The sequence below is a fragment of the Chelmon rostratus genome, chromosome 17 (assembly GCF_017976325.1).
Source record: "Chelmon rostratus isolate fCheRos1 chromosome 17, fCheRos1.pri, whole genome shotgun sequence".
NCBI classification, from domain to species: Eukaryota; Metazoa; Chordata; class Actinopteri; order Chaetodontiformes; family Chaetodontidae; genus Chelmon; species Chelmon rostratus.
This window is the reverse complement of record NC_055674.1, coordinates 6,706,602-6,722,579: the sequence shown is the minus strand read 5'-3', so window position 1 is coordinate 6,722,579 and position 15,978 is coordinate 6,706,602. Positions and strand designations below refer to the sequence as shown.

The 15,978-nt window shown below is 43.8% G+C and overlaps 1 protein-coding gene across 1 annotated transcript; it reads right to left on the bottom strand.

Moving 5' to 3' along the window:
- Positions 1-8,562: 8,562 nt before the first annotated feature.
- Positions 8,563-15,954, bottom strand: lfng (LFNG O-fucosylpeptide 3-beta-N-acetylglucosaminyltransferase). Its single transcript, XM_041956754.1, has 8 exons — positions 15,414-15,954; positions 11,575-11,623; positions 11,251-11,353; positions 11,001-11,154; positions 10,809-10,894; positions 10,511-10,676; positions 10,277-10,362; positions 8,563-10,174 (listed from the first exon to the last, which is right to left on the bottom strand). Exons 1-8 carry the CDS (start codon positions 15,822-15,824, stop codon positions 10,108-10,110), a joined length of 1,122 nt encoding a protein of 373 aa, XP_041812688.1. The 5' UTR covers positions 15,825-15,954; the 3' UTR covers positions 8,563-10,107.
- Between the last annotated feature and the right edge of the window lie 24 nt (positions 15,955-15,978).

The window sequence follows — 15,978 nt, the reverse complement described above, 5'->3', positions numbered from 1 at the left end:
GTGCACCTGCTCATTGGATCTCTTTGTTATGACATCCTGACCAGGAACAGACACTAGATAGCAGCATAACTCCACTGTGAGCTCCCCATAGACTTTTACAGAGGTACTGCACCTTTTTTCTCCTTTTTAACACTAATTTGTTTTTGATTCAACAAGAAGAACACAGAACTGAAACAAGACATGATAGAAAATTATTCAGTACATGTGATGCAACATAATTAAGCACAAGACAGGATTTAACCCATACCAATAAACAAAAGGTCCTTTTTTCTGCTAGGTTCATACAGCAGTGTGTGATTTTAATGCTGCATGGAAGATTTGAAGGTTTCCTGTAGTGATTTAGCCAAAATGGCAGCGCAAGATAGGTGTCACATAGTTACATCAGAACATTAACTTACAACAATCACACAAAGCATAACAGAACTCGACCTGAGAGATGAAACCTGGACATTTAGAATCATTTTATTCCTCGTGATACAGTCTGCACAGACAGTGAACATTATCCAGAACTGATGATCTGGGACCTGCAGCACAAAGAAAATTCAACTTAGTCTCTCTTGGCTCCACTGAGCCTTGGTGATCCCGGATAACCAGAATCACATGGATCCGATTACACGTGATGTCATCAGAACCATGAATGAAGCACTTGATGTGAAATGAGAAGAAACGGTGATAAGGCTGGGAAAATTCAGTCATAGCAGCAAAAACTGATATTCATACAAATGAAATACAAACGAGAGTTCAGCTGCAGAAACTCGTAATTTAAGTCTTTCTAAAGTTCGATTTCTGCACATGTGAATTGATGTGTGTTTGTTGGTATTTGTTCCAGACATCGGGCCTGCATGCAGATGACTGGGAGTGGAGCAGAAAGGCAGTTTTGTGTTTCTGACCTCTCTGGGCCGACAGCAGGCCAGAGGTCAGTGTCAGCACCGGGGCCACCAGTCTGGTTTTGTCAACTTCCTTCATACCGCCGGCCAGCTGCTGTCGCCCCCGAACGCTGACGTCTCATGAGGAAGTCTGGGGGTTGAAATGGATTATAAAAAGATAAACAGAGGGAGTGGACTTGGACCTTCTGTCTCTTAAAAACATTCTGCTTTAATGTTCTGAATCTTAACATGTTTGGACCAGGCTTTACTATTTCTTATTATTTGGTCTTAAAATGTTTCACTGAACTACATCATTCAGTCATTCAAAAAAAAACTACAAACAGACTTCTGAAATATAGAAATTCACCAGTTTTTGGCACTAAATACAACATTTTTCTCTAATCTTTCAAGCCATTTTCTGTCTGAAAAGATGAATCCAGAGATTACATCATCTGCAGGGCTCCCTGCTGTTTATTGTGGGGGCCGAACTAAACAAAGCAGTAAACAAAGCGCGATGGAGGCAGAGAGGTTTTTACAACCCATCTTACACAGAGACCCAGAGACGCAAATGAAATTTCACACGGTCCCACTGTCGAGGAAATTGAATTACCCTGCTTGTTGCTGGACTGGAGGAATGCATTACTAATGCTTTGAGGTGAGGAGCTGAATGGATGGGGAGGGGAGGCCGAGCGGGGGGAGGTGCCAGCACCCTCCGAACCCCCACCCTCCCACAGACACTTCCTGAGGTTGGCCCGGCTCTCTGCCAGGTGGTCGGACCACGGGTCTCCTTCTCCTCGATGCCAGGCAGCTGCATGACGGCCCGGAGACACACAAGAGAGTTGAAGCTGCGCGAGGCAAGACTTCCATTTAAAAATGCCCCCGTTTTACCAGCTGAAATCACGGGGCAGCCAGTGTCACAGCACTATTTATTCAGACCTTGTAGGTTCTTACTCTTTGTCCAGATGAAAATCTGGTGTCCACACCTACAAGAAATGATGCATCAGTACGTTGGTGACTTACATTTTCCAAATCAGCGTGCCAAAATTCATATTTCTGACTCCTAGTAGATCCTATTCACTTCCGTATAGTAGTAAAAGACTTACTTTTATCTTACATGGCAGGGAGTTATTTATCCTCCTCACTGATGCATTCAACATCCCAACATCTGGAATCTGTCAAATAAACAACCATCTTGCATTGCTGTGAAAAGCATGATTTGGGGTATTTCTTGCATTTTAAATTTGGAGTTGAGCCACCAGCGTCTGAACGAGGTGTCAAAACAGTGTCTGCTCTTAACTGTATTACACTATGAAAAACCGCTGGTTTAATCTTTAAAGAAGTGTTGCTTTGCTATATTTTTGTATGCAGCACATTAATCTTAAAAGTAGTGAGTAACCACAGCTGCCAAATAAATGTAATGAAGTAAAAAAGTACATAATTTCTCCCAGAAATAGTGGAGCAGAAGCAGAAAGCAGCTCCACTTTCATCCCTTTCACGTCACTTTTCCGTCTCATTTGTCAACACGTCGCGCCTTGTCATCACAGGACAGATGAGGCAGATGAACACTGAATGCAAACACAGGACGCGAGCACCTTTGTGTCCTGTTTCTGGAGGGAATCCTGCTGCTTTGTTGCTGAGGGAGAGGGAGTCAAGGACGCGGGGGTTTGTCTCCTTTGTGGCCGCGGCTCAGGGGGAGGCAGCTGCGTCCTGGGAGTCATCGCTCACGTTATTCACACCTCGCCTCCTCCTTTGTACACATCAGCCGGACCAGTCGGAGGGAGCACGTACTGAGAGCCTCCTGCTCACTGCAGTGCTTCACGACTTTCTCTGAGAACTTCCTGTTCTTTTAAATTATACTGTGTTTTTACCAAAAGTGCTTCACAATCTAAAATTTTAATCTTCCTGCTCAAAGTATTTTCAGTCCACAGTCCCTGCACAGAAGTGTGTTGCAGTGATTGGACCCAAAATCAACTGAAGCTCACTGAGGCGCCGTATTCTTATAATAATCGTGATGAGTTGAGTCACTGCCTGAGGTTGCGCAGCATCATTTGCATCCTGATTTGCATTTTCTGTCAAGCGCCATACCTCCAGTTATTTTGCTTTGACGCAAATAACCTCCATATAATTATTTCATGCTGCTGCAAAAACTTTGAACAGCAGTCTGTTTTTCACCTTTTCCGATCAAACCAGCAGCAGGAATATTATTACACAATGAATGAAGTTCATGAACCACATGTTAAATCAGCACTTTAAGTTTGAGTGTTATCTTGTTTAGTCATTATACAACAGCAGAGAGTTAGATGCAAGATGAGTTTTTAATTCTTATTAAAACAAATTGAAGCAATAAAATTCATAATTCTGCCATTCTTTAAAGGTCTGAATGCTTAAATGTTGAAATTAATCTCAGAACTGAAAGGTTTGAGGTTGGCAGGATGCATTGAATTTGACACTTCATGTGAGAATCAGTTATTTCCTGTGATACATCTTCCAACTGAGAAAAGCAGGTCCTGGTCAGCTTCAGCCAGGCAGGCTGGTCCTCCTCCAAATTCCTCCGCTCAAGCGCTGCTTAGCCTGCTCCGAAGTTCAAGTCCCTCTACAGCCGGGATATGTGATACCTGGATTATAGTAAACACCCACTTCGTCTGCCTTTAGAGCACATGTTGAGCAGGATTAAGGCCTGTGCCAGTTGCTGTGAGATCGCTCTGTGGGCCGATGGGACTTGTCCCACCGCTCCTAATCCTGCAGACAATGCTGGCTGTTAATTGGAGACTGACTGATATAGCAAAGGCAAGTCATGAAGACAATGTGTGAGTGGCCAGCGTCTCCTTAATCCTCTGCACTCTGAGGAATGTCCCTCCGTGGCAGCCGTCCAAGCTTCACCACATCCACTCCAAGTCATCACGTCCCGCTTTGAGTTTTCCATTTTACTGACAGTTACAGCCGCCGTTTTGTTTTTGACTTTACAGGGTTGTGAAATTTCACACACTCCACTCAGAGCGCTGATGGAGGTGCAAGAAAGCACACCCACGTGTTTGTGTTTTAATCAGCAGGGAACAAGGTGCTAACAGACTTGCATGCAAATAGTTTCCTGTCATTCCACCTTCAGGCAGGGCTGAAATAATGCCCCCGGTAAGATCTGTGAAACCGTAATATCCAGCAGTTAGAGATGTTCTTAGAAATTACACAGACTGAGTCACTTTGTAGGTTTTTATGTGTTTAGTCATTTTGCATTTCTTAGCTAGTTTTTGCATCTACTTGTTGCCTTTTTGTGTCTTTGTAGCCGTTTTACATCTCTGTGGTCATTTCGCATCACTTTTTAGTTGTTTTGCGCCTCTTTTCACAGAGAAGCGGAAGTTTTCTGCATCTTTTTGTGGCTATTTTGTGTCTCTCTAGTATTTTAATGTCTGTTTTAAGTCATTTTTGTTAGATTTCAGTCATTTCGCATTATGTCATTTTGTTTTGCGTCACATTGTAGTCATTTTATGGGACTTTGTATTCATATTGTATCTCTTTTAGGCAATTTAATTGTTTTTTTCACAACAAATATTAACAGACACTTATACAGATACACGATACGAGTAAATTCACAAGCAATCACCGCCCAACTCTGGTGGTAGTTTTAATGACATCCTGTTGTTGGATTTAGTATTAAAAGTTAAACTCTTTATCATTCAGGAATGGGGAGAACCAATCACAACAATTACAAAACTCTTAACGGCTTTCAGCTCGGGCTGTTGGGTCATTACATGGTGACAGGCAGCACGTTGGTTTGGTTTCTCCCTGCAGCGAAACCAAGTAGAAATACAGGTGAGCAGAGTCGCTGCATCTCTCCTCAAGTATGACTGAGACAGACACAAGTCCTGCACGAATTTAGTGTTTTGTAAACAGAACATGATCGACATTATGAGCACTGGATCTTTATCACTGGTGGATAACCAGCAACAGCCTGCAGTCATATTTCACCACAGTTCAGTACTGACAGTTAGGTGGTCGGCTCGCCATGGAAGTCTGCAGTTGGATGTTTGTGTTCCTGTAATCGCTCACCTGTTGCCACACCACAAGCAAAACAGCATTTCTGAAATCATTCCACTGCTCACAGTTGAACGACAGACCTTTTAGAGACGTTACACCTGAGCTGTACTGTCAGCCGTGATACTTCTCATGTAAAGACATCTGCGAACGATGCTGAAATGATGCAGTTTGCAGTGGAAAAACTACTGAAATCCTTTATTCAAGTAGTAATGAAGAAGTAACAAAAAGGAAAGAAGTAATAAACCTCAATGTAAACATACACATACAAACATAACAATATAAAAAATATATATTTTAAGGAACAGTTGATGTGAAAGTGGTTTATTCGCTTTTTGGCGAAGAGCTAGATCAGAAGAAACCACGCTTACATCTGTCCTTTTAATATGAAAGCAGATGGTTAGCTTAGCATAGCACAGAGAATTGAAACAAGGGGAAACAGCTAGCCTGTCTTTGTCCGACATTAACAAAATCTGCCTTCCAGCACAGTTTGCTGGGTAATATGCCGAACATTTTCTCCCTCTAGCTCAGTCGGTGCTGGTTGCACATTTACGCTTGTACACTTTTATTTAAAGGGCCAGTGTGCAGGATTCAGTGGCATCTAGTGGTGAGGTTGCAGATTGCAACCAAGTGAACACCCCTCACCTCATTCCTCCCTTTTTCAAGCATGTAGGAGAACTTAAGGTGGCGGCAAAAGTTGAGAAAAAAAAGTTTGTTTTGTCCATTCTGGGCTACTGTAGAAATATGGCTGATTCCATGGAAGAGGACCTGCTCACTGTAGATATAAAGAGCTTATTCTAATAAAAACACAGTGATTCTCATTTTCAGGTGATTAATCACCAACTAAAACATAACTATAAATATTATGTTCAAATTCTACCTATAGATCCAACTAAATCTTACACACTGGTCATTTTGGTTACAATACAAGGCACTGATTCACTGTACTAATGCTGTCATTAAAAAGCCACACTTAGTGGCTCAAGTGGTTCCTCCTCTCTGTCGAAGCTCTGTCCTCTGTCCAAACTGTCTCCCCGTGTGAGGCTGAGAACTTGGCCTCAGCTCGGGGTGTAAATTGAAATGCTAATAGCGTACACTTAAAAGCTCGGCCTGCCTGTTATTTATTATCCTGCAGCTGCTGGTATGGGAACAGACATAATTGCAAAAGCAAACGTTACGGAAAGATAAACAAAGGAAAACCAGCAAAGGACAGTAATCACACTTAACAACTGCCATTCGTTCAAAGTTGCTCACAGATGTGACAGCTTGGTATGTCTGAGGGATCTCTGATGCAGAGGGATTACAAATGAGCTGGAGGAAATGCTTTCAGGCAAATTTAAATCTCATACGCCTACTAGCTACTTCCTCCCGATGCAACGCTGCAGATGCAGACTCACTGAATCATAGTTAGCTCTTAATGAATGACTGCGATGGTGAACACGCCTCTGCAGCTATGACTTAAAAAATGTTACACACAATTGACAGTTTTTAGAGTCGGATCTTAAAAAGAGTAGAGACAGATTACACAAACACACTAATGATTTATTTATGTAAAAACCTTCCTCTTTTGTAGGAGAAGATCAAACTGCTGCTGATCCGATTACTGTTTGCACATTCACAGCTTGCCAATTTAATAATACAAGAGTTTTATACTTAAGCCACATGCCCTCTTTTCCCATGGGTGCAGTGCCAGAGGAGGGATCTGCCTCTTCCTCTCGTTAGCAGTCTGAGTGAAGCTGATCATCAAGCATTTGCCACTGAATAAATGCTTAAAGCTACCAATCAAACTCCTTTGATTGTTCTATTTCATACAATGTGTGATTTGAACCTTCTGCACAGATTTATTGGAAGCATTTTGTGAGTCAACTGAGAGGAGAAAGAGGGTGCAGAAGACTGATGTTTGTTTGAACATGAGATTTAGACACATAAAAGACTGCCGTTTTTCCCACTATACATTTCTGGAAGGCAAAGCTGTGATTATGGTTTGTGGTGGGGATGTTTGCTTCAAGTAATTTGTCTCCCATGCAAGGCTTTGGTGATGGATCTTCAGCTCTGTGTCTGCCAGAGTTCAGCCAGCATGTTTGCAAGATGACAAGTTATTTAAAAAATTGGATTTTATGCTGAAAATTAGAATAACTGCAAGTTTTCTGTCGTTTCATCAGAATAGAAGGGTAAAATCCTGATGGGCAGCTTTTTCAGATCAAACATTCACCCATAAAATTCATTTTTGGGAGCAACACCACAATGTAAAAAGAGTCCATTAACGAGTAGAAGTCTCAAAAAGGCTTCTGATAGTGCTACATTATATATGTTATATAATTGGACTGATGTGCTAATGTGTAAACAGCAATTTTGCCTATTTCATACACTGTTGATTACTTTAGTGTACTGTATAACAACGATTCATCATATGTTTTGTGCTTATTAGAGCTTTTTAAAATACTAATCAGCAAAATAATCTATAAACTAAATCTTCAAATCTTCTACTTTTACCTAAAGCAAAAGTTGACTTTCTGGCGGGGGAGTTAGCTCGCTTAGCTAGCAAAGATCCATTAAAAGTAGCCTAGCTCGGCTCTGTCAAGCTGGCATTAAATCCACCTACCAGAACTTCTCAAGTTCACTAATTAACACTTCGTCTCTTTTGTTTAATTGTGATTTTAAAAAAAAAAAAAAAAAGAAAGACAATTAAACATTTCACGATTTGTTTTACTATCTCTTGGCTCTGAGCAGTTGCCAGGTAGCCAGCAGGAATTCCAGGAAGTTACTGGTCCCAGCCAAGAAATAGCCAGTTACCCTGGGCTAACAGCCTGTAACACTGCAAATTGCCAATTATTAATTTCAGTTTTTCAACAGATAAAGATATATAATGTGTTAATTAATGATCTTTAGGGGTGCTGGAAGATGGATTTTGCTACTTTTGCACACAGGTAGGCTAACGTTAGCTGTTTCCCCTTGTTTGCAGTCCTTAAGCTAAGCTGCTGCTGACAGTAGCTTCGTATTTAGCAAACACACGAGAGTGTTATTAAACTTCTCATCCAGAAAGCCATTAATCATGTTTCCCAAAATATTCCAACTACTTTTAACTAGTTTATCTACAGCTATTCAGTCATTGGCCATAATATGAGGTCGGAAAAAATAAGTCCAGCTACAAAAATTTGTCTTTTTTTTTTTGCAACATATTAATTTCACTTTTTCTGAGCCTCAAACTGTTATTTGAATTAAGTTTAGAGAGGAAATCACTTAAAAAGTTGTTTAATGTACTATATCTAAGTTATTATATGTTGTTTACACAGCTGTCAAATGAATAGTGGAGTAAAAAGTTAAATATTTTCCACCGAAATGTAGAGGAGTAGAAGTGCAGACAAATATGGAAATACCTCAAAATTAGGCTCCTAAAATAAATGTGCTTTGTGACTTTCCACCACTGGTTGCCTCATGCATCAGCGTCTTTGTGGCCAGCATGTTCTCCCTATGAGAGTCTCCTCTGGTTTCCACATCAACAATGCAGCTTGCTAAGTGTTTAGAGCATTTAAAAAAATACCTGTATATTTCCCTGCAATCAGATCGGTCCAATGTCATTAAACACTAAAAAAAACGTGATATTTTGAACATCATAATCATCATGAACTTGGAAGAAAGTCGAATAACGTGACCAAATATGTAAAGTTTCTCAGTGGTTATGCACTTTTATTCAAAGTTTTAGGTCCCACCGTGGGTCCCATGGTAGTTAATACCAGGATCAGCTCATAATCCCTGAGAAGCCAGTATTGGGAATGAACTGTTCAAACCCTCCAGATACTGGAGAATAAACACCACAGTCATTTAACACAGTTCAAAGTAGTACAAAAATCATGTCCAGGTCATTGAAAGCATTTGTCAACCACAAGGGGGAAATGACATTCTAAACATTATACAATCACTACGCATTTAAACAAAGGCACAGTACACAATACTGTAATCAAGATGTACAGTGTAACCCAATATGGGTGAGAGAGGACACAGAGGGAACAAACACCTCCATGTGGAAACACTGATGTTGCTCTTGTTAAGTTCTCACCTCACAGGCCTCAACAGTAACCAGCAAGTATTATGTGTAAATAAAGAACATTAATGTTAATAATAACAGAGCCACAGCAGGCTTTTGTGCAAATTATTATAGACTGTGGCTCAGATTACACATGTGGTTATTATTTAGATGCCATTGATTCACACTGTTCTCTTCAAATGGCTCTCAGCTAAAATTCATTCATCGTCCACTGTTGAACCTCACGAGGTGAGCGTCTTTCCAGGAGCAAACATCAGCTCATTTGAAACTCAGCTGTGCAATTTTTAAACAAAAAAAAAAAAAAACTTCTCAAAGCAATTCATGATTGTAACCCCAGATCGTAACCCCAAAATCTCATCGCTCCTCGTTTTTTCCCTGATTGTAACAAATGCAAGGAGTGTTATTAAATACATAAAAATGAGCAGATACTGAGATTTTGAGGGGGTTATTTTCTTTTTTTTTTCCTAGTTTAGACACAAATCTGAAGCATGTCAACAGGATGTAAATTAGGTCATTTCACTGAAAAATATCAAAAAGTGCTTTGTCTTGATATACTTCAGATTAGGTCACATAAAGATGCATTTGGAAATCTGCCTACTGCCAGCTCAGGTTGTGAAGAGAAATAACACTGTTAACTCTAAAGCACAACTATATCTTCATATCAGAGCGTTTGTCCGGAGTCGTCAGAGTTCAGAGATCTAAACAAAAATGCCTGAAACAACCAGTTATATGCGGTAAAAGCCTACAAACAAAGACCTGCATGGCTTTGCATGTTTTTAAAAAGCTAAAACTAAATTAATGTTAATGTAAAGCTGGCAAAAAGGCTTGAATATATGACAATACATTCTATGAGAATTGCAGATACATTTACAAGCAACATATACATCACAAAACTCAACTGATTGCCTGCAAAGCTTAACGCTGAAAGCTACTTCCTGCCGGGAGCCGGAGTCCTCCACCCGAGCGTTATGGGACGAGGTCCTGGCTCCGTGCAGGAAGGAAAAGTCCCGAGGCGGGCCGCACAGCAGCCCAGTAAAACTATTAAAGACCGCACACAACTGCAGCAAGAATACAGCAGCCGCACGGTCTAATACCAAACGCTGGTCCCCACGAGCCTTTCAGATACCGAGGCACGACAGGGACGAGGATGAGAAAGGAGCGGTCGCCCTAAAAGGCAACCTGAGGGGGACACCATGGGGTGTCTGGATACAGGAGACAATGCACAGACTTGAACCTGGAAGACGGAGAAAAGAGGGTTAGAGCTAGACTCGCTGGAAGTGTGGAAACTGAGAGGAAATCAAAGTGTCACGTCATTGAATTTAGCACAGTCTCTCACCTTGATGGATCCTCCTCCACAGAAAAAGCCCCTTTCAAATTGATGATGTTGCTCTTGTTTTCAAACATCCCATAACTGAGGGTGATCTGGATGATAAAAAAAAAGCAAACACATGAGCAACACAGACAAAACGCCACCACACCCACACTGATTCATGACTTCACACTGATGTACGTATATATATATATATATATATATATATAAAAAGGACGCTATGAGCTATGAGGCTCTCACCTGCTTGTGGATCTCAGATCTTGACACTTGTTGCAGGTTCTCCAGGTGGGAGTGAAACAGGTTGCTGCGGGTCAGAGGAACCCCCAGAACAGACTCGATGATGTAGCCGATGGTGCAGTCATCGGGAAGGCGGATCTTCTCCGCCGTGTTCATGAAATGACCCCCGCTGGAAAGACGAAAAATAGGCACAAACCTGGTCAGAGCTGATGTGACTATTGAGGCTATTTCTGCTACTTTCATCCTCACGGCTGAGGTGTCTCTGCAGAACAGTAAGAATACAGATGTGTCTGCATCTTACCTGGCCCACGGGCTCATCTTCAGCGCCAGACCCCGGCTCACACAGAAACCTGCTCCCCCAGTAGCAAACCAGAAGTTGACTGGCTTCTATAAGGACACAGAAAAAGCTCGTTAATATACTGAATTATCTGACGAATATAAACTGTGTGATCCTGAAAATATTATGCAACAAAACCAAGAAGCTTCTACGCACCATCTTATTGTCCCCCAGCCTCTCCGTGGCCTCTATGGGCCGGTCCAGGCTGGGTTTACCCAGATACATGTCCTGGGTGTGGGGGTACTGGGACAGGAACTTCACCAGAGTCCGAACATTCACGTAGTTATCATCATCTACGTGACAGAACCACCTAACAGGCAGAAAAAGAGGAATTGTTAGATCCTGAGATGTTCAGACTGATGAAAATTCACCATTAAAATACATATCAAGTGTAAGCGATACTTACTTTTTCCCCGACTCTATGAACTTGTCATATTCCACTGCCATCTTGCAAGACAGAGCTTGTCGGCTATGAGCTGCAGAGCAGTTGGTGTTGATTGCATGACTCCCTGTGGCAACAATGAAAGGAAAAGGAGGATCTTTAGCTGAAGATGACACCATCAATGGAGGCTCTGTGTATTTCAATATCACTCTTCATGGAGGCAGAAAGCTCAGAAGTTTTATTGCCTTTAACATATGATTTGGTTTCTCATGAATTCAGTTTCCCCCATTTGTAAGAAAACAATGTGGCTCTCTGTTCCCAGCACGAAATCCCCCTCATAAAACTTACCGATTTTCTTTTTTAACTCCTCATCCTCTCCATCCGTGAAGATGTAGGTCTGTAATCAAACAAGGGACATTACAGATAAGTGCACTTGTTCTTCAGATCCGTAAAATCAAAACGACTTTGGATGATCATGTGGTCACACGATCTAATTCAAAAGTGTATCCAAAGTCCTTCTTCCTCACAGTGGCTCGGTGTGATTAGCATCAATCCACATGTCTTTTATGCAGCGGAAAACACACCGAGTTAAACAGCCCCCGGCTCTAATAAAGGCCTTTTGTCCCTCATTTCACTCTCTCCATGGCAACTATGCCGCCGCCCTGAAGCATCCCAGACATAGAACAAAGCCGGAGGCAGACTCTCCGCCCCCGCGCACACCCCATTCATGCATCCCATCCCCCGGCCGAGCCCCGTCACTCTGCTGGACCTGCTGCCGGGCTTCAACGTAAAACAGCAGCACACGGATCTGACAAACCACCGGCACAATCCTCTGTGTGTTCGCTGCTGTATGACTGACAGGCTCAGGCATCAACCACGAGGCTGCAGGCGCTTGTTAAATGTAGCAGTTACTCATAAAAGGAGTCAAGAACAAAGGGCACCTTACAGGAACACGCTTTGAAAGGAGCAGCGGAAGATTAGACTCCTCTTTATGGTGGCTCGCACCGAGCAGGTGCAAGCCGCTGAATAGTGATGATGAAAAGGCTGCCGGCCCTGAGCTTTGTAACCGCCCGCGGTCTGTTTACTCTTCACCTCAGGTGAGGCAGCACCTGCCGAACGTCACGCTACCTTATCTACGCCACGTGTCTCTACACGCCAGGTCGGGGTGCCTTAACCTTCGCTGACAGCGCGCAGGAATAACCCACTTTCCTGCAAGCTCTCCCCTCTGCTGCCGCCAAACAGGCTGAAAGGAAAAGACACATCTTTGTGCTGTTTGTGGGACAAACTCCGAGCAGATGTTGCTCCATGCTATAGCCATGAGCCTGTATTTGTTTAAGGAAGGGTGGTGGTTTCGGTGGTGAAGGGATCAGAGGCTGGCGCTGTTTGCTTTAAAGCCCGTTGAATAGACGGCCTAATCACTGAGGCAGCTGCCAGAGCTGCCAGGGCACTGACAGAAAGAGAGGGAGGGAGGGAGGGAGGACGGAGGAGAGGGCTGGAATCTCACTGCTGATTAGTAAATCGAAAACCGTGTGTGGCCATTCACCCCCACTTCACCCCCCATCCTGTCCCCCCTCCCCTTCGGCCCACATACACGGCCAGAGCCTCTTGAATAGAACAATGCTGTGAGTTTTCATGCTGGGTAAAGTCTCCACTGGGTAAATTCTAAATATGTTTGCCAGCATTTGCATACAGCTGCAGGAGTTAACTAAAGAGAAACCTCCCGGGGAAGTTTTTTTTTCTGCCTTTGTTTCTTAACTGAAACGTAAAAGAACAGTTACTTTCATGGAATGCTAATTCAGAAAGAAAGAAAAAAAGCAGCGTGTGAAGCAGAGATAAGAGGCGAAGAGGAGGCCGCAGGGGTGAGGAGAAGAGGGAGATGAGAGCAAAGAGGGGTGGAGCGGAGGGGCCGCGCTCCTGTCCACAGGAAGGCCTGGCACGGCCCTGTCTGAGCCGAGCGTGGTGCCTGGCTGGCTGTCTCCAGCTCCACGGGAAGGAAGGGCATCGGGCTCCCCTCCCTCCACAACCACCCTGGCTCCTTCCCCCTTCTGTCCCAGAAATTCAAAGCACTCTCAGCACTTCACATCACAACAGGACAAATGATTTGGACATCAGAGCGTCAGAATAACTGCAGCAGGGACGAAGCAGATAAGATTTCTGACACCAGGCTGTCCTCTTGCATGACCGCCACCCACTTTCTGACCACTTGTACTTTCCTGCTCTACAGTGAAGCCTTGATTAACTCAACACGCTACAGCGCCAAGTGTTTTTTACTAAATGCTAAGAGCGCCCATTGTTGGCGTGCTGGCTAATTATCGTCCTCCTAAGAGAGGAATGCGTGGCACACGGTGAAGATGTAGGTGCCAGCTGCAAAATGAATTTAGGCTCTGATAAAAGCAGCTGCTACGTGCCAGTTTTACAAATCAATCCGCCGCTGATCAACACTGTTTTGTTCTTTTGTTTTACCTCCCTGCTCTGAAGCCATATCAGGGTGATAAATTGGGAAATAATAGAAAACAGGAAGACATTATGTGAAAAAGCTATATGACGCCTTGTGATTTAAAAAGCATTGATTCTCAGATAATGTGGGTCTGGCCACAAACGGGATAAGATATTAACTGGCTAGATTTAAAAAAAAAAATGCTATTTGCACTCTGAATGGGCTCAAAGATTAAGAGGTCCACATGCACTATTGTGTCAACACAGCTATCACAGAGATAATCTTCCCTCCCTGTTCTCATGTAAACAGCAGCAGACTCCATCTGCATAGTGACGAGATCTCACTCTGCGCCGAGAAGTAACGGCACATTCAGAAATAAAGGGGGAAAAAAAGCCTTTGCAGGAATAATACTTTTGTCCCTCGCGTCCATACCGCCGCAAAAGCCGTCCAAACTTCACAGATGTTCATCAGCTGAGCGTGAGAAGCAAACCTGAACGTGGAGGATGCGCCATATGTACATGGTGGGAACCCAGAGCATCATATGGCTGGCATTAAGGCCGCCCTTTGTTCTGTCTCTCCTGACCACCTGTCACCCTTCCTCCAGGAACTCCCTCCAGCATTGTGGGATCAGGCGATCCTTTATGTCCATGCAGCCACCCACCAGCTGCCTGGCCATGAGCCCTGCTGTTAACTCTGTCGGATGGGTTAACTAACATCATCTACAGTGATTACAAGCAATTAGCACAATCAGCTCACATATAAGCAGATGCTGTAGAGCCTGGTTTGGCCATTAGCCGTGCAGGTAATTCTGTCTGATCAGTGACTGGCAGCCTGTTGTAATTATTCTCTTGACATCTTGAGAGAAGAAACCTCTTCCCAAACTTTACTGATGCTTGAGATAAAAGAGACAGGCATAGTTTGAAGAGCAGAAACCCTGTGTGTGACAGCGCCCGAACAAATTAAAAAGACTTTAGAAAAAGCACATGTGACACCTCTGGGTGCAGGATAAAATCACTTTGACTAGCTTTCTCCACACTATAGCCGTGCATGTCTTTGTGCACCCTCTAAAGGAGCTTGGTTCTCAAGGCCACATACTCAGCGTGCCGCTTCCCAGCACAAGCTTGCCTATAGATGCACCCCTTTGTCCCAGGCATCCCCTTAACGAAGCCCCCGTTTTCCCATCCCTCCAGTAAGCTTGACCCAGACTCAGCTCCCACGTTCCCATGGAGAGAGGGGAGACAAGGGGCTGGGAAAGCTTTTATTTCCCCTTCAGAAAGACGCTTTGTTAGTCCTGGAAGGGGGACAGCGCTGGAGTCGGTGCTGTGAAGCATCCATTGCACCGGGGGCATTCACAGGGACACCCGAAAAGAGGAGGGATAATAGAGAGTGGGGAGAGAGGGGGGCTGAGAGAGGGAGAAGAGGGATTCCTGAAACTGCTCCCTCCGTTCTCAGGGACATCACTCAGAGGAGAATAAAAAGTGACAGAGCTGAAGAAATTCAGCATGGTTAACAGGGACTGTGGCTATTTCAGTGTGTCATCTGGTGACAAGGGGAACAATACAGCACTGTAAGCAGCCTGCAAACAGGCATCACCTGCATGTGTGCACCGGCTTATTGTTCAGCTCAGCAACAATGATCTCAGCCCACAGTCAAGCAGATCATTTCCTAAAATCTAAATGTCCAGCTTGTGCATGCAAAGTATTCGATCCAGATGCCAAAATAAATGACTTCAAGAATTCATTCAATTTACCTGTTGCGTGTTTCTTGAGATCCATGTGTCCAGGAGCAGGTTCAGCCTGGACTGATGGAACTTCTTGGTGGTCTTCACGGCGATGAAGATGTCATCAGCGCTGATGTCCTCAGCTGGAGGCGGGTCGGCGGCGGGCGTAGAGGAGCGTGCGGGCTTCTCCACCTCCCTCCGTCCCCGGGTCAGTTTGGTGAAGTACGCGGAGAACCCTCTCTTAACCTGTGCGCCCTCCTCCTCCATCGCCTCTCCCCGCGCGGCGTCTTGGAGCAGAGAGCGCGTCCCGGTGTCCTCGCCGCGCGTCTCCTCATCCACCTGAGCGCGGTGATGCTGCACTGCAACCAGGAGCAGCAGCAGGCAGAGGCATGCCGTGCTGGCTACAGAGATAGCTGTCTTCTTTCCATTATTCTTCAACATGATTAAACCTTAAAAAAAAAACTAAAAAACTATGAAGCGGCGCAACGAATTCCCAACGCAAAGTCCATATGGGGATTTTTTTTCTCAATAAAGCACAAAAGGATAAATGACACGTCCGTCTAGGTGCATAGCTGTAGTACATGTAAGTAAATTG

Bases quoted from the DNA above. Each gene is read 5' to 3' on its own strand.
- lfng (XM_041956754.1), bottom strand. From the start codon at position 15,824: ATGTTGAAGAATAATGGAAAGAAGACAGCTATCTCTGTAGCCAGCACG. The intron at 10,677-10,808 runs GTAAGATGCAGA...TCGTCTTTCCAG, and splicing joins AAGATGAGCCCGTGGGCCAG to CGGGGGTCATTTCATGAACA. The intron at 10,175-10,276 runs GTGAGAGACTGT...TCCGTCTTCCAG, and splicing joins GTGGAGGAGGATCCATCAAG to GTTCAAGTCTGTGCATTGTC.